At 33.3% G+C, this 18,836-nt stretch overlaps 2 protein-coding genes across 2 annotated transcripts; one reads left to right on the forward strand and one right to left on the reverse strand.

Moving 5' to 3' along the window:
- Positions 1 to 435: 435 nt before the first annotated feature.
- Positions 436 to 3,666, forward strand: LOC145594791 (deSI-like protein At4g17486). The gene is made up of 3 exons (XM_081651123.1): positions 436 to 868; positions 1,859 to 2,146; positions 3,235 to 3,666. The coding sequence occupies exons 1-3, from the start codon at positions 736 to 738 to the stop codon at positions 3,495 to 3,497; spliced, it is 684 nt and encodes a 227-aa protein (XP_081507249.1). The 5' UTR covers positions 436 to 735; the 3' UTR covers positions 3,498 to 3,666.
- Positions 3,667 to 12,658: 8,992 nt separating this feature from the next.
- Positions 12,659 to 14,116, reverse strand: LOC145594790 (uncharacterized). Its single transcript, XM_081651122.1, has one exon. The coding sequence runs from the start codon at positions 14,040 to 14,042 to the stop codon at positions 12,840 to 12,842; it is 1,203 nt and encodes a 400-aa protein (XP_081507248.1). The 5' UTR covers positions 14,043 to 14,116; the 3' UTR covers positions 12,659 to 12,839.
- Positions 14,117 to 18,836: the final 4,720 nt, after the last annotated feature.

Genomic DNA, 18,836 nt, shown 5'->3' on the forward strand with positions numbered 1-18,836 from the left:
ATATTTATTAACAGTATCCAGATATTCCATATGCATTGTACCTCTACCCTATGTATTTAATGTGACATAATTTAGTAACCAATAATAAGGAACAAAATTAAATTAAAATTAAACCATTAAAAAAATCAGAAATAATTATACGCTACTGTATTATATTGTCGTATACAAATAGAATTGGTGGAAGAGTAAAGCAATACCAAAGATTGAGCGTTAAGTTATGGAGAAAGTGAGAACACAATTTTATTCTCACTAAATTTTTGCGTTCCATTCATTCTCCTATTTTTCCTTAACCATTAATAATTAAAACTCCTCTACAAATATTATCTTTCACTCTCAGTTTGCGATTTGTTTGTAACTATAAAAACAATCGGGATTATATCATCCGAGTGGACGTGGACGGTATTCAAATTATCGACCAAATAAGTTCGAAAGGAGCGTGAATCAGGGTTGTTTTCTTTCGAGCTAAGGAAAGGAAATCGTTCAGTTTCCTTTCTCTTTCTATGATTACGAATTTTAAAACCCCAGAAAGGAATTTCATTTATTTTTAATTAATTTTTCTTGGCCCATAATAAAAAAAAAAAAAAAAAACCAATTTTTAAATTTTCTTGGGAATACCAATTAGACTTTATTCTGGATTAGAATTATTTTATTATATAAAGTATGAAATTTATCCAGTAGGAGAGAGAAAATACAGAAGAGTTTAGGAGAGAGAGAGAAAAAAGGGGGTGAGGCAAAATGTTGTGTAGAATGATACCAAAGAAGAAGAAGACAGGTGCGGTACCAGTTTACTTGAATGTGTACGATCTTACCCCCATTAATGGCTACGCTTACTGGCTTGGTCTTGGTGTCTATCATTCTGGTGTTCAAGGTAATCTTTTCTCTCTCTTAAATTCTTCATTTTTAAATCAGATTCAGATCTGTTTTTAGCGGTTGTTGTGAAAAATATAATGTGGGTTTGTTTGGATTTATGTTAATTTGTAATGGGTATTTTTTTAAATTTATTTTTTGGCTTGTTATCTTATTTGTAATTGGTCGCTTAAAATTGGTTCCTTTTTGCTTGAATTTTGGTGGGGTTTTCTGGGATTTTGACGTTTTTGATTCTGGAATTTTAGTAGATCTGGTGATTCAAATTTCTGGCAGTTTATGTGATTAAACACTAAAATTAGCTGAAAATTGAAGGTAATATAATGTTTTAGGTGAGGTTATTTTCCCTGGTGCAATTTTCATTTGTTGTTGTTTTCATAATTTGCTTTTAATAGAAATATGTCTTGATGACAATGATGCTGTTGCATGATATACTGGAATTTGGTGCTATAATTCTGGGATTAGGATAGTGTACTTTGTGTGGATCCATGGTATAGAACTGTAGACCCCTCTAATTATCTGAATTTATGTCATTTAGTGTTTATCTTTTTGTGAACTTGAGATTATGAGGATTATACACTTAGATTGGATAAGGATTGAAGATTGTGTTCTATACTTTTGATTCATGGAGCAATGTTGTCAAAAATATCACCGGCTGGCTTATTTTCTTTTCACCTTCTCTGGAAACTAAAGTTAAGTTAAGGGATATATACTAAGTACACTATACAGCTATAATTTAAGCTCGGATAAGTGGAATTCAGGTGGATAGATAGATGCCTACGTCGTAGAATGATTCCAAACCTAGGGTGTTCCATGTTGAGCTCCATTAACATACATTTGTTGCTTATTTTGTATTATTCAGAACATGGTTAGAATTTGCTTATAAGTTTTCAGCAGTATTAAGATAGTAATGGTGATGGCTAGTTGAATCTGTTGCTCTTGTTTTCTGCTGTGATTGTTGGGTATTGAAACTGAATTGTGCTCAATTCTTCAGTTCATGGGGTTGAATATGCTTTTGGAGCTCATGATCATGCCACGACTGGGGTATTTGAAGTGGAACCAAAGCAATGCCCTGGTTTCACATTCCGAAAATCAATCTTGATAGGAAGAACAGATTTAGGTGCTAAAGAAGTCCGCGCATTGATGGAGAAACTATCCAAAGAGTACTATGGCAATACATACCATCTAATTAGCAAAAACTGTAACCACTTTTGCAATGATCTGTGTATACGTTTAACCGGAAAGCCAATTCCAAGTTGGGTCAATCGTCTAGCTCGATTGGGTAAGATATATGCTCTGTATATTTTATTCGTCCTTGTGGTTCAGTGCTTTGAGTATATTATATATGTTTTCCTGCTCATGCTCTTGTTAATTCCATGATTTGGTGATGAATTTCTGTGATTAGGCCCACTGTGAAGTGCTTCTTCTATTATGTATTAATGTTGTGTGAGTCATGCTTCAACTAAGTGTATTTTAGTGCCCCTCAAATAAATAATTAAACCTAAGTGTGTTTTAGTGGTGTGACTATAATGACCTCACAGTTTATTATAAATCTCTTTTCATGTCAAAGTTTTAGTATGCTTCTAGTGATTACTACAAATTTTGATAGACTATAAACTTTATTTTCCTGCTGTCGGATAGTGACAAATGTATGAGGGAGTCAGATTCAGGCCATATACTAGCTGTTAAAAATTGAAATGCCGTGGTTTCCTTGCTATTTGTTGTTACCAACACTGTTGACATTTGGTGTAAGGAAGATGGACTTGTGTTAAAGGTGTAATTTTGTCATATAAAGTTCTTAATTGTAATATTAAGAGTCAATACATGCTGGTGGATAAAGATTTGGCTATTAGCTAGGAAAATATGCTTCAGCTGTATACAGTAAGGGGACCTCGTGTCTTTCTACCACACATCATAATAGGTTTGGTAAAATCCGAGGGTGGTGGTTCAAGAATTAGGTTTTACTCAGTGGTGTCTGTTAGTGACTCCAACATTTCCCTTACTAGCCAAAGTTCTTTTTCTGTTAGGGGGGTGCACCATTTATTGATGTAAAAGCAAACTTGGTGTTAGGGTTTAGTTTATTTAACCCTGTGTTGCATGGACTTGCACACATGTATATCTGCAAAAGTGTCTAACCCAGCTATTTTATTATTAATACCCATGTTAGAATGTCGAGGAATTCTGAAATTAAAAATAAGATTAACATAGGCTAAACAAGCTGAAGTGTTTCTTTCATAGGCAAATTTCATTACTTGTGTAAATCTTAATATTGTTTTTCATGGAAATCTTGTATATTCAAAACTAAAGAATACACCCAAGTCCAACCAATGATGTTTTTGCTAAATCATCGTTCTTCCTATCAATTTCAAGGTCTACTGTGCAAATGTGTTCTCCCAGCAGCTTTGGATGAAGCTAAGGTTCGCCATATTAGGGCTGAAAGCAAGGCCCGTAGTGATGTAGATAAGAAAAAATTGAGAAGCCAATCAAGTAGGTTTGAGCCTTCAAATTCTACATCATCAGCATTGTCTGATTGTTCTACAGCTCCTGCTAGCAGAAGTAGGAGGCAGAGACGCTGTGTTCCTCCATCTTCGTCTTTGATTTGTGCTTACCCTCAGCAGGAAGCTGTTTCATAGGAAGCATCTATTTTTTAGGGTTTGCAATGTAAATTTGTGATGCAGACATATATGGTAGAAGGTGCATGTTTCAGTTTTATTTTAAATTTTCGTCGATAGTTTCTGTTACCAGCTGCTGGTGAAAGCGATGCAGCAGTCTTTCAAGTGTATCAAATTCCTTATTTTGCCATGTAATTTCTGTTCATGATATCGCTCTTTCATCTCCCAAATTATCCCCAGCCCCCTTACCCCTCCAAAAAAATAAAAGTCCAGCCAATTGCTAATGACAATTGAGAAATTTCGCCTGTTTTTAGTTGCCTAACAAGTAACGGAGTAAGTAGTTGCACTTTTTACAAAAGAAAAAGGGCATGATACTCTTTAAAGTAATCTCATCTACTCGTAAGTTCATACTTTGTAGGTTAGTCGTTTTCATGAGCTGTATTATCTTCATAGTTTTCGCATTTGGCTAGCTGATTGCTGATGTAGCTAACTATCTATTTCATGGAAAGCAATAGTGTCATTTTGATTTGTTTGCGGCTACCAAGCAACTTGTTCATACCAACCGAGTTAATGTATTAGCAATTGACACATTGGACTGCATTTGACCAAGTCAATTAGGTGTAGCAATTTTTTCAAGTATTGCTTTTTCCCACTTTAATAAATCAAGAGCCACATATGCTACGGTGTAATCAGCTTCTAATTTTACTTATTATTTCTTAATTGAATGAAATGCTAAAGAGTAAACAAGCATCAGAAAAATGACACATTTTATCAACACATTTGTTCTCATTGGCTGAACTCAGTTGAACTGAACGAAACGGAACTGAACTGAAGGGAACAGAACTGAACTGAATTGAACTTAACTTATTAGAGCTGAACTGAACAGAACTGAAATGAATATTTTACGTAGTATAAGAGATGGAAATTAGGAGCTGAAGTGAACTGAACTTATTAGAGCTGAACTGAACTGAACTGAAAATAATTGTATGAGAACATGGCCTTACTTTCTCTCTAAACTAGAGCCCTTCTTTTACTAAATGAGAATGAAGCCTTCTATGGTGAGAAAGTAAGTTTATCGCTTTGATGAAATTAGAATGGTATCTTTGTATCATTTGCTTTTCTTTTCTTTTCTTTTTTTTTTTTTTCTTTGAATAAAAATTTTTCTTGTTGTATTGTTGTTTAAAATTGGTTAGCGTAGTTGCTTTAAGAAAAATGTATCATATATGCTCGTATTTCATACCACGATGAGAATTAAATTTTTAAGTTGCTAACTTCAAATATGGAGAGTAAAGAGCCGAAGGACTAAAAGGAGACTTATAATTAACCACAATTCTCATTAAACCTTGCCACAAAGAGATTAAGAGAATATTATCACAACAAAGAGTCTTTGAAGGAATTATAAAGTCCGGAAGATTAATAACATGCCTATAATTTTGCGTAATAACTACCATAAGGAGGCGGCTAAGGTACTTTCTAATTGATTAACTTAATAACTTTTACTTGTACATACAAAATATGGAGTACTTGGTATTTACAGAGTATTTATGTTGACTCTTGAAACAAAATTTATCTTGTAGGAGACTATTTGTGTTAAGACTATTAGTGATAGAGTATAAAACATATTCCTGGGCTTCAACCATCAGCTTAAACTTTTGGTTGAGATGGTCCTCTAACATGGTATCGGAGCAAGCGTGACACAAAGGTCACGGGTTCAAATCTCATCCGCCCCTCCTTCAAAGTGGAATTAATTTGCATCAGGTATGGGTGGGCCTGTGTTGCATCCACATTTCAAGCCCAAAGGGCCTTTCATGTGAGGGGGAGTGATAGAGTATAAAACATATTCCTGGGCTTCAACCATCAGCTTAAGCTTTTGGTTGAGATGGTCCTCTAACAATTAGGTAACAAGCTAACAACAACTATAGAGCTTTTGACCATAGTGTGAATTATACCTTATCTTAGAAGATTGGTTTGTTGTTAGGAATGAAGTTTGATGAATATTACAGTACACATGAAAACTGACAAAATAAATCATGCAACTTTTTCATGATTACTTCTTCTTCATTTTGTTTCCTTGTTTTTTAATTTGTATTCCTTCTGTTTTTTTGCTTTTGTCTGTCGAAAGAGATTCGAGTGACCCGTAAATTCATACCTTAATTTGGAGTATGTTCTAACCTACCTCGTTTCTTTATTTTGTTTAGTAAATTAAAGATCATACAGTATATTGTTTAAAATAATGAGTAGTAGTTGATGAATAAAGGCAATACTAAGGTCAACAATTTCAATGGCATCTTTTCTTTTCTTTTTTTTATTTCCTTGCTTTAAAGCTTTATAAGTGTACTTCAATTGTTTCTCCATATTCTGTTTTCAAACATTTTCTTGTTAATAATGCTCATCACTCATCAGCTCCTGCAATGAATTAGCTAGGTGGTCAAATTCTCTTCTAATAAACAAAACGGAGTGTATATATTTATCACGTTTATAAATTTAAGCCTTGTTTAGTTCAACTTGTATTGACTTATTTCAAATTTAATAAATTCCAACATAATAAAGCAATGAAAATAATTAATACATTGTATAATATGTACTCCGTATTATTCTTCTAAAGTGTAAAGTGAGTGTGTGTGGATAACCACAAGGACAGGTGATGAGAATCGCTCCCAAAATCTTTTGGAACCGGAATGAAAAGCTCTAACCACTTGAGCTATCCCTCACTCTCAAAAGTGAAGTTCAGATGAGATACTATTATACACTGTCTATGGAGTATCATACGAAGTAACATTGTTTTGATAAGTTTAGTACAGATAAGATCATTAAAAGTTCTCTTCATTTCATGATACATCACGCTTGTGATTTTGGAGATTAAACTTTGATCGACCTTTAATTTTACTCTTTAAACACAGTGATATATTCCTTAGATGAAAAGAAATCAATTATATAATGAACATATACTACCTCCGTTACATATTATTTGCAACGATTAAACATTTTTCCTCTCTGCTTTATGTCAAATCGTTGCAAATAATATGTAACGGATGTAGTAATTATAAGAAGGGACCTATGGAATAATATTTCATTTTGAATTAGGGACTAATGACTAAAGAATAAAGATGATTCTAAATAAGAATTAAGTGGCATATTTGTACCTTCTTGCTCTCTCTCTTTCAATCTTTCTCTTTCTTGTTTGATTACTTAATCCTGAGTCTCTTAGCTTAACAGTGATGTTGGAGTGTTATTTTCATAGTTGTCGGGTGATTATGGTGTGAATGTAATTAATTAGGGCTTTGCTGTTCTTTGGTGGTTGTTGGGTTAATCTTTAGGTTGTCTTGCTCATGTGATGCTTTGGAGAGTAAATATTATTCATATTGGTATCATAAAAGTTATCTTTAAGTACAAATCTTGTTTTTTATTGCTTGATGTATGATTTAACCCTTTAAACCTGAATGTTTGTTGATTTTAGGTCTTGATTGGGATGTGTCTATTAGTTAGGCTTAAGCCTTCGGTATTGATGTATGTCAACCGAGGAGTGAGGAGATGGAAGGATGGTTAGTCCCTCCATCTCCCCCACCCCCCCCCCCCCTCCCTCCCCCAATGTGATAGGGGTTCGACTCCTCACAACCCCCATTCCTGTGATAGGGTGGGGCCCCTCCCCATAGTTTATCGTAAATTTTTTTTTAGAAAAAGAAAATTGATGTATGTCAACCCTTGTGATTTGGGTTAAATTACATGTGTGGCTTCCTCAAGAGAAGGAAGAAGATTAACTATAGACTATACATGGCCATGAGAAATCGTTGCTATCTTCATATATGAACATATTATTCTCACTTAGTTGTAAATTATTACATGCACTTGAGAGCATTGAGAATGGTGATTCCGTTAGTGAATAGAGCTAACAAGTGTTATGTTACACTAGTCACTAGCATAAAGCAACATATTGGCCATGTTTGGTAATTGGCTTTTTGGTTGGCTTTTGGCTTTTGGCTTTTTTAGGTGGTCAAACAGCCAAAAAATGTGTTTGGTAATTGGCTTTTTAGTCAGCGAAAAAGCTGGCTTTTAAGCCAAAATGAAAAAGCTGCTTTGAGTAGCTTTTTTGTTGGCTTTTGGCTTGTTGGCCCACAAATTATCTAATAAACAGCCAACAACCAACAATTAATTTACCAAACACTTTTATAAACAGCCAGCTTAAACAGCCAATTTCAAAAGCCATTATAAACAGCCAAATATTCCAGCTGGTCAAACAAGCCAAGTGAACCAGCCAACAGCCAACCGCCAACAACCATTTGCCAAACAAGGCCATTATATTATTATGCACGTACCATCTCATATGAGCGTGTGGTACATACGTGGGAGCGCCACTTCCGATGTGGCAATACAGTCGGGTGCATCATATAATTTTTGATCGTTGATATCGAGCTTTCAGTTTAGTAGTACTTGTAGTTGCATGACTTAACTGTGGGCTTTGTGCTGCTAGCTGCTTATGTAAAAAGTGGAATTCTCTTTTGTTATGGGCTTTTCCCTATTGTACTTTTACTAGCCCATTCATAAGCCTGAGGCTGCACCCTGTAGTAAACTTTTAAGCCAGTATCATTGGAAAGTTGGGCCAATCTAAGACTTATTTCATTTGTACTTATAAAAAATGAGTTCAGTTAGATAATTCTCACTATTTATGTACCAACTCATTTTGTGTGTGATTAGTCACATCATGTGGCCGGGTAAGGTAACCTTACAATACTGATCGAGTAACCTCGAATACTAGCGAGTAACTCCTATAATACTGAACAAGTAACTCCTGTAACACAAAAAATTCTAAAGTTGCAACTAATTATATAACGGAGAAAGTATTTTAATGGTGAAAATATTTTCCCTAATACGAAGTAAATAACAATAATAAAAGTCATGATCACGAGGCTCCCATGATGAGTGACAGTGCCATTCCTAGAAATATTGCTTCTCCTGAGTCCTAATACTTGAAGTTCCTAGGAAGACAATTTATAGGCTTCCTATATTCAAGACATAAAAATATACAATAATGTGATGTGAATATGAATATGTAATTGGTATGTGGAGGAAACGGTTAGAGTTACATAGAATGAGAAAATTTAAGCAAATAAATAATTGTTGGGACTTGGGAGGGTTACAACTTACAAATGAGTGAAGTATGTTACCCTCAAGTGAGGGAAACTGCTATTCTATTATTCTATCCTTATATTGGAATTTGGAAGTAATTTACGTAGTAGTATAGTAAATTCTGTTTTACCCCTCAAAACTTTCATACAAAATAGTGTCACTTATGTTAATTGATGATATTAATAGTTTGTGTATACATACAATATCATTTACAAATCACCCTAAATTCAAACTGGTTATATTTATCTCGGTTGAAATTGGATCCAATTACTGGACTCTATAACGTAATAGTTTTATTATACTTTTAAATTTACTAATAATTATTAAGGTTTCTAACTGATAAAATATTTACTAGACTTTCCTTCAAAATATATACTAGACCATTATACTAGACCATTATGCTTCGCATTTGTTTTATCGTATACATTTACATATCATATTTTATAACATATCAATAACAGATTAAAAAAACATGTTATTTGGAATCAAAAACATTTCTAGAATTAAATTCTAAATGAATTAGCATAAGTCAAATTTGAATACGGGATAGTAATATAGTCATTCCGTGTATTATGTATACCGCGATACGTGTAGTTAACCATACATGAATTAGTCTTAGTCAATGGCTGCCATAGCTGATTTTGTAATTTGAACGTATTGTATCCAGCATTTCAAATGTCCAAATCAAGCAAAGAGTAGGTTAAAAACTCCAAGTTGTATGGAAATATCTGGAAAATATGTATAATAAGTAAAAGAAAAACGGCTAATTGCCGACTACATGACTTGAGCTTGCAAGCATGAAACACGGACGAAGTCTATGGGCCACCTTCCAACGGTTTGCTTGATCCAATGTGCCCATCTATGTCCAACAAATATGCTCCCGCTTTCTTTTTTTTCTTTTTTTTTTTTTTTTTTTTTTAAAGACTTTTCTTTACTATATTTTAGTATAACTCCATCTTATATTTAGCACCAAACACATAAATTTGGTAAAAGAAAATACGCATTTAATAAATTTTTTAATGTATCATTTGGTGAGGACTCATAAAAGCGGCAAGTCTTGTATATAGTTAGTTACACTGTGTGGCCGTATTGATAATAAATGTCGTATGTTCATATGTTTTGTAAGTTGAAAAGTATATTACGTGTATATAACAAAGTTATTAATATTGAAAAAGCAAAGAATAATGTAGCTATTAAAAGATATATTTTGATGGTTTACCATCAAACATATGACCATATAATAAGATCTAAGAATAAATAGTACTAGTAACCGTTTGATTATAGTACAAGGAGGAAGAGGATGTCACATGGAAATTGTCTTTTAGGGTGGAACACTTGGGAATACTTACAATCACTTGTGTTTAAACCCATAATTAAACTCAATACATTACACATGCTCTTCTGCCTGGATTTTTGCTAGATCCAAGATTTAAAACTACAAATTAAACAACCTTTACTGATTGATTGATTGACTTTATTTCATTTTTATTTAAAAATTATTTACGACTAATATGTTTTGTTCAATTACATACTTAGCGTTAAGATGTGGTAACTTTTATCTTAGTAAGGGGTGTTTAATTGGAATACGTACTTTGATTATAAAAAATTAAATTGCGGTAGTCATAATGTCATATGCATCAATCTTTATATATATCATTTTTGTTCAACAACTTTGACTGCATGGATTATAGTAAAATCTTAATTTGATTATATTATACTGTAATGCGTTAATATAATATGAACTCGAGGTGGGTTCACATTAGCGTATGTAGTGAAATCAATCATGGTACTTAATGGAGGCTTATTGGACTAATTATGTCTTGATAATCATATGCGGCCATATGAGGGATGTAGTTTATCATACTTTATTTCCCAAGGATTGGGTAGCTAGATGTACATCAAAGTGAATCATAAGTCATCAGTGTTAATGATTTAGAGTCAGTACTTTTACACTTTACATGAAATAAGGTGTTTTGTCTGTATTTATTAAGACAATGTTGAATTTAGTCGAAATTAATATAGTACAGTGTATAATTGATAGCGTGATTTGATCGTATGTACACTGGTGGTCTGGTGTATAGGGAGGGGAGCAAGTGCATCTTTTATGAACTTATGTCATATTTTTGTAATAAGCTCATATGAAGATAGATTAACAAAAATAAGTTCACAGCAGCTCATAACTATTTTAAAAGGTTAATCAAGTTTAATTTAAAATCTCTATTAAGGTGTAATAGATAAAGGTAATATATTCAAGTATAACTAAGTGCATGAACTTTGAGGAAAATTGCAAATAGGTCCCTCAACTTTAAAATGAAGCAATCAGGTCCCTCAAAAGTAGATGAAATTATGAAAACCTCTAAAACTACTAGTGGCCTATTTCCAAAGTTGAGGGACCTAATTGCCTTTGTTATATAATTCCAAAGTTGAGGAGCTGAAAGTTGAAGGACCTCCCTTATGCTTAAACTCAGGGGAAAAAAAAATGTTTGTGCAATAAAAAGTGGATTTTAGGTTTATCTCTTGTTATTCTTCTATTTAGGGCCTATTCTTTTACGTTGAAATTCAATTCAGCTCAGCTTAATTCAGTTCAGTTCAGTTCAGCTCATAATTTCTTTCTCTTATAAAATATTCATTTCATTTCAATTCAATTCAGTTCAGCTCAGCTCATTTCAGTTCAGCTCAGCTCAGTTCAGTTCAGTTCAGTTCAGCTCAACTCAGCTCAGTTGAGTTCAGTCAATGAGTACAGGCCCTTAGTTTCTAATTAATGTCGAACATCTTGTGGATAAACAAGTAAACATCTCCCTCAAAATGAAAGAGTTGACTGTAGCAATTTTTCCCCTGATTACTTTGAGTTGTTTTGCTTAATTTAGTTAAACAACTAATAATCAATTTTACTTTTTTTCCATTTTAAAATATAATGTAGGTATTCACTATTCAGTAATCGACTTTACTGAACAATATTTAACAAACCAATTATTTAACCATCAATGCAATGCAACTGCCAAGTAAATATTATTTGGTAAAACAAGCCAAAAGAACAGGGAGTAACAGTCAAGTAGCCAACATTTGATGGGGAAGAAATTTAACACTTTGTCTAACTTTTAACCTAGCTTTAATCGCATTAAACTTGAATTATGTTTTTATTTCCATTGTCCAAAGAGATAGATTATAGAATTATCCAAGTATTCAAAAACGATACCCCGACATTAAGTAATCAAAACATTGAGCTAATTTAGCTAGGCACTACCTTATCCTTTTGTATAACTCTACGGAGTATCAACTAAATTAGCTAACATCATATGGACCTTTTGCCCAAAGTTTATTCTTTTTAATACGAGTAAATCCTCTATCTTAGATCAAAATAGAATATCCATTTAATACGCATATACTAGTCTATTATATATGCACACTTAAAGCCTAACACCAGTTACAAAATTTCCAGTAAAAACCAAAACATCTGGAAGCTTTATTCAATCAATCCAACAATGCATGGAACTTTTAACCTTTTCCACTCATCACTGTCCCAAGCAGGCTAACAAAGATACTCTAAATTTTTCAACATTTACCACTTTTTAATTAATTTTTTTAAAAATCCATGCTACAAGAATCCAGTATTTTTGTTCAGCGCAATTTTAGGCCTATATAGTCAAGATGCCATCATTGACCACTAGTACACATAAGGAGTATTTTCTAATTTTGCTAACATGAGGTCTTAAGTTGGACCATTATTTTGCCAAGAAAAGTATGTTTTATCTCCTGTATTACCCATCGACAGCTAGATTTCATTACCAATTTCAGATGAATTAATCAATTTCATTGGAACAAATTGATTGCATTTGCACAATACTATTGGTTTAAAATTGTGTTTGTATGAACCCATCCCCTAGTAATCGTCCTTTGGCAGAACTTGATTTGCAATATAGAGTAATCACTTTCACAATAATCAAATTCTTATACAATTCACATATACACTACTTGACATTCAAACATTTGCTCAATCTCACATTTATGAGGAAATCAAATCATCAATCCAAAAATTTAAAAAAAAAAAAAAAAAAAAGTAACAAAATTGTCAGTGATTTCCAGATTTCACCTATATATCTGTATAATACAATCTACAGTACCTATTAATTTGGGTTAGTTTGAATGAATCACCAATAAAAATTGAAAAACAAAGAAATTAAATTAAAAATTAAAAAAAAAAAATATAAGGGGAAGAAATTAATTATCTGCAAATTTACTTCAACTCTTCCAAGCATAAACAAGCAATGAAAAACCAGTGGGCCCCTTCAATTCATTCTCCTCAACACTCTCCCATTCTAAAACAGAGCTACTTCCAGATGAAACAGAGGAGATAGAAGATGAAGATGAACTCCTTGTTTTTACCAGTAATTTCTTCTTCATCTTCTTCCTTTCGTAATTCAACCCACATGAATCTTGTGACCATATTACCCCTTTGTTACTTTCTCTCTCCTCCAATTTACCACCGCCGCCATTGATGGACTGTTTCAGAGCTTCTTCTTCTCCATTATTCTTCTCAAATCTGAAGGTAAACAGAGCATACCCATCATCGTGGGTCCCACAATCTTCCTCAAATAACCAGTTGTAAACATCCCATGAGAGCTGAATTGGGTGCCCGTCAACTTCGACCCGTTCACTTCCCCTGAATTTCCACCTCAAATGCTTCACTTGCAAGACCCGTTTCGAGTCGAATCGGATCACTAACCTCGGATCTTCTTCATTACTAGTGTTCAATTCAATCAAAATATTCCTCAATTTCCCCCCTAATTCAGTCGTCGTATTATAAAATCGATTCCCAAAAACATGCTCCCTTCGAATCACAAGCGACGGCGGCGGTTTTCCGCCATTGTTGGGCAAACTCCCAACCTTCTTCGCCTTCGTTTTCGCGAAAGCCTCCTTCTCCGAATCCCCAATTAACAACACAATCTCCCCTTCAAAAACAACCGCAATGTAGAACCCAGAAACGGGCTCAGGCCCGGGCCCAAACTTAGCCCCAGTAAGATCCCAGAAAATATAGATAGAGGAGAGAGATTGCGGCGGAGGGGGAAGCTTCTTGACCCCATTTTTATTCCAGAAAAGGAAAGGTTTGAGAGTAAGGTGGAAGGAAGGGGAGGAGAGAGAAAGCGGAGGAGGAGAGGAGAGAGAATGAGGAGGGTGGAGATGAAGATGGAAGGATCTAGAAAGAAGAGCGCGAGACCAAGTAAGAGAGAAGATACCGAGGTGGGTTTGGAAGAGGCAAGTCGTCAAGTTGGGCGTAGAAGCGGTGGTTGTTGCGGCGGAGGAAGGCGGCGCGTGAGGGTACTCGAGGGAAGGTGCGGTGGAGGAGGGGCGGAAACAGAGGGGAATAGGGGTGGAGTTAAAACGGGTCATTTTTTTGGAATGGGTGGGTTTAGGAATTGGGTTTGGGAGGATTTTGTTCTTCATGGTTTTTAATTTAGGGTTAAATAATTAAGTTGTTTAAGTGAAAAGGGGGGTTGGTTATATTTGAGGAGAGAGAGAGAGAGAGAGAAAGAGAGGGGTTTATATGGCGTGAAGAACGAGGAAGAGTGGTGTGGGGTGGGGTGGGGTGGTGTGGTGTGGTGTGGTGTTGTGGGGTTAGTAGTTTTCAAGGAATGATCAACAATGGAGGATAGGAAAGACGAAAGATGGAGATTGCCCTATTTTTTGGGGTTGGAAATTTGGGATTCTCCTGTAACGCGTTAGTATATCTCACGGGGAGTTCATACTTCTTCGTAAAATAATTGTAATATTTAACTTTTTAAAGAAGCAAAATTTTAACCATTAGGATTAGGATTAGGATTAGGATTAGCGACTTTGATTATAATAAGTTATTCAAAGTTAATAAATTTAGGGAAAATTTGCAAATTACAGCCATTTAAAGTTCGTAGTTTGCAAATTGCAGCCATTTAAAAAAAATTGCAAATTGCAGCCAAAAGTTCGTATAAATTTTAAATTGCAGCCCTATTCAACTTTTTCATCGATTTATATGTTAAAATATCTTCGATTAAGGTTTTAGGGGTTACTTTATTCCTTAGAGCCCCGAATTGAGCTCGGAATTAGCAAAAAAAAAAACAATGTGTCTCATTTTTACAGTTTCCACAAATTGATACATTTTTGTTACGCAAAACGAGATACTTGCGTTATTTTTTTGCTAATTCCGAGCTCAATTCGGGGCCCTAAGACCTTAAATGGCCCCTAAAACCTTAATCGAAGATTTTTCGACTTGTAAACCAATGAAAAAGTTGAACCGGGCTGCAATTTACAATTTATACAAACTTTTGGGCTGTAATTTGCAAAATACGAACTTTAAATGGCTGTAATTTGCAAATTTTTCTAAATTTAGACTTACAAGTTAAATGTAACTAATAATTTGAGATGGAAAGAAATAGTGAATTGGTAAATTACTTATGTTGCGTTGGTGTTTATTTTGATTTTTTTAATTAGCTTGTAATCAGACTGATGTTTTTGAATTCTGAATGATGCTGAAAGAAAGGGAGTAACAATCAAAATTCTTGATATGTTTCCAAATTTAAGGAAAAAGAAATCAAATCTTGAAATTTTTTCAAAATTTGATTTGCCAAATCAAAATCTTAATAGGATAAATAAATCAAAATCTTATTGATAAGATACAGTCTTACAAATACATTCTTTCATTGAAAATCTTACAAATACATTACAGTAGAAATTTAAAAAGTTATCTAGACAATAAGAATAAAAACAAGGGAGCCAAGGCATCTACTATCCAACAAAATTAATTGGAGAGATAATTGAAGGTGTATTATTTTTTGGTGGAAAGATTGAAAGTGTATTATACTTGTGAATGAATTATGTTATAAAGTTTATCCAAAAATTAAATTGCACTGGTTAATGCACATAGTTCCTCAGGCATACAAATTTGACAATCTCTTTCTTTTTTTTTTTTTTTTTTGAAAGATGACAATCTCTTTCTTGTTTTTCTACGATAGAAGACAACTCACATATAAATATCGTGTGAGTAAAAGCTTGCAACAAAATATGTTTTACATTTATTAGGCAATATTGAGATCAGACTTGAAAGTTTGTTGCATGTTTAATTTGTATGATTGGGAACAAAGGTTTATCAATTGACTGGATATTATTAGGCTAATTAACAGAAGGTAATTAGGTAAGTGAGCTAAGAGAAAAGTTTTTTTTTTTTTTTTTTTACGGGAGCTAAGAGAAAAGTTAAGGTGAATAAGAAGAGAAAAGGTTAGACTAATTAATATAAGGTAAGTGAGCCGATAAAGTTTCACATAGCCAATTGAATTCCTCTCCTTAACATATACTCCGACACCCCGTTATAAGATGCGCTTAATTTTAGCACGAGTTGGTAGCCCCAAAAATTTATGACAAATTAATTGGAGTACGTAACCAATCGCTTTCAATTGTGCTTTATATTTTGAGAACTACTCCATAGATCAATAAACAGAATAATTAACAATAATCACACGAATTAGGTAAAGTTTGGTATAGAAACATAATTATCTAACTTCCTTTGGTGATTTTTTCATAGATTGAGCCAAATTGATGTGGAATATAAATAGTTGAGACGTCAATTCATTTTCTAAGTTTGTTGCAGGTTTAATTTATATGATTAACAATTTAACATATATAGTACGTACTGATTTGTTGTTAGTTGCTTGCTACATCTTAATTAACCGTGTATTAGGATTAAATTACAGAAACAGGCATACAATTATATAATTGGCGACAATATAACATGATCTGGATTTAAGTCGTATTTTTGCGATTAAGCCAAAACTAATTTGTTTTGTTTTGTTTTGATCTTAATAATAATAACGTAATTTGGGTTGTGACAACGTAGATGTATAGCTGGAATAATGTCAGAGGATTATCTTGGCTTTCTATCCTTTAATAATAGTGGGATGTGTAATTATTGTACTGTTCAATTTCTATATGTGTTATGTTCTTTGACTTCTTTCCAGCTCACTTATAATGAATTCTTCACTTTTTTTAAAAAAAAAAATATTTATTTATTTATTTTTTTTTTTTAAAGAAAGTATATTTATACGAAATACATACAAGTATTAGAGCATCTTCATGAAATTAGAAGGATATAAAAATTACTGTAGTACATTTATACGAGTTATAATTTTCTAGTTGAATACGGATTAAAACCGAGTATGAGACACAAATTTTTTTTTTCTACATGAAATTAGAAGGATATAAAAATTAGTGCACCCTCTAGAACTCAGCAAATTAAACTAAGATGGAGAAAGAATCAAATAAATATCTTCCAACTAGAGACATTTTGAGAAAGGGGGATCTCTTCCCCCCCCCCCCCCCCCCCCCCCCCCCCCTCACTTATAAAGTTCTGACCTGCAACGCAAATACTTAACTAAAAAAACCGTAAGGGTTGAGGCTACTTTTCTTATCTCTATATGCATGTAATTGAGAATAGAAAATTAAGTAACATAATACAAAAACAAAGTAGATATTTTTACGTGATAAAACTCTAGTATACATGATTGTGCGCAACGCTCGGTAGTAATAGTAGTATCATGCACTCATGCAGAGTACAAATTATTATTGATATATAGTTTTCAAGGACCATCCCAATTAACAAATTCCTAAATAGTGTAAATACAGTAATAATTTAATTTGTATTTTAAAATACAAACTCTTATACTATAGCAAAGGATTTAGCCGACAAGTATGCCTTTTATTGACATAAATCAACCTACAATTTGAAAACCTTAGCTAGTTGTAAACTTGTAATTGTGCTAGCAAAGTTACTTTTGACTTTGTATATCTAAATTTTGACCTTAATTAGAAAATGAACACGATGCATAAATTGCATGCATTAGAATACGAAGTATAACGCTTTTCTCAATTCATTGTATATTCCTTACATTTGAAAAATTTTAAGGTCTGGTCTGAATTTTTTAAGATCTGATCTGAATTTTTTTGATCTGGTCTGGTCTGATCTGATTTTACAATTTGACTAAACTTTGACCGCATTTTAATACTAATTTATAAAGAAAAATATTATCAAAATGAATCTTGTTAGATTTGTCTAATTATGAACTTTTTAAATTGCAATTTTTATTAAATTTTTTAACAGAGCTTTTTCAGTGCGGCAGACCACATGGTGTGGCAGGGTTACTTGTATTCTGGATTACTTGTTTCTGGAGTTACTTGTATTCTTGGGTTACTTGTATTGGTTACTTGTATTCCGGGGTTACTTGTATGGATTACTTGAATGGGTTGAGTAACACCTACAAGTAACCCCAGACCAAAACCTCGTACCAAACCAATAACTCCCTACAAGTAACCACTGACCAAAATCAGAAACACTCATACAAGTAACCCCAGAATACAAGTAACAACAACTGACCAAAACCAGTAACACACTAACACCCATACAAGTAACCCCAGAATACAGGTAATACCTACAAGTAATCCCTGACAAAACCAGTAACACCCATACAAGTAACCCTAAAATACAAGTAACACCTATAATAACACCATACAAGTAACCCCTGCCGCACCATGTGGCCAGCCGCATACAAAAATTTGTGATTTTTTAATATGCAATTAACGATATTTCGTGATAAGTAAATAGTAATCAAAAGTTCTGATCTGGTCTAATCTGAATCTTCCTGATCTGATCTGAATTTATTAAGGATTAAGTAATAAGTATATGAAATAAGTTGAAGAGAACAAGTTCTAAGACTACTAGAATTTATAAAGCTATGAAAAAATAGTTTAAGAAAATTGAAAAGAACACCTGGAAAACAATAAAAAGCAAAGTGGAAATATCACCCACCGGCTTTGGCAAAAGGGGCACGGTACAATTGCAATCTGCCGATTATTTATTCAGTGAAGCAGATAGATATCCACGATTATGAAACAACGGAGAATGATGTTGATGCATCGAATAGTTTTTTCACTGTTTATTGTAGGAGTATGGTCAACTACTGCACTTACTTCTTTTTTTCTTTTTTTATTTAAATCAATTAAATTGCCTAAAATTATGTACCGGTTAAACTGTAACATTTATTAAAACACGGAGGAAGTATCAATGTGCCACTTAAGGTGCACTGAAATAAATAACAAGGTTACACATATTGACATATGTACTCTATAATTCTAAAAGGAATACTTTTGTATACACCCGGTTTTCAGTAATTTACTGTACATCGGGTACACTTTTGTCAGATTTAGTGTTACTTTTGT

Source organism: Chenopodium album, chromosome 19, assembly GCF_948465745.1.
Source record: "Chenopodium album chromosome 19, dcCheAlbu1.1, whole genome shotgun sequence".
NCBI classification, from domain to species: domain Eukaryota; kingdom Viridiplantae; phylum Streptophyta; class Magnoliopsida; order Caryophyllales; family Amaranthaceae; genus Chenopodium; species Chenopodium album.

Coding starts and splice junctions, on each gene's coding strand:
- LOC145594791 (XM_081651123.1), top strand. CDS start 736: ATGTTGTGTAGAATGATACCAAAGAAGAAGAAGACAGGTGCGGTACCA. Junction 869..1,858: donor CTATCATTCTGGTGTTCAAG/GTAATCTTTTCT, acceptor TCAATTCTTCAG/TTCATGGGGTTGAATATGCT. Junction 2,147..3,234: donor CAATCGTCTAGCTCGATTGG/GTAAGATATATG, acceptor ATCAATTTCAAG/GTCTACTGTGCAAATGTGTT.
- LOC145594790 (XM_081651122.1), bottom strand. CDS start 14,042: ATGAAGAACAAAATCCTCCCAAACCCAATTCCTAAACCCACCCATTCC.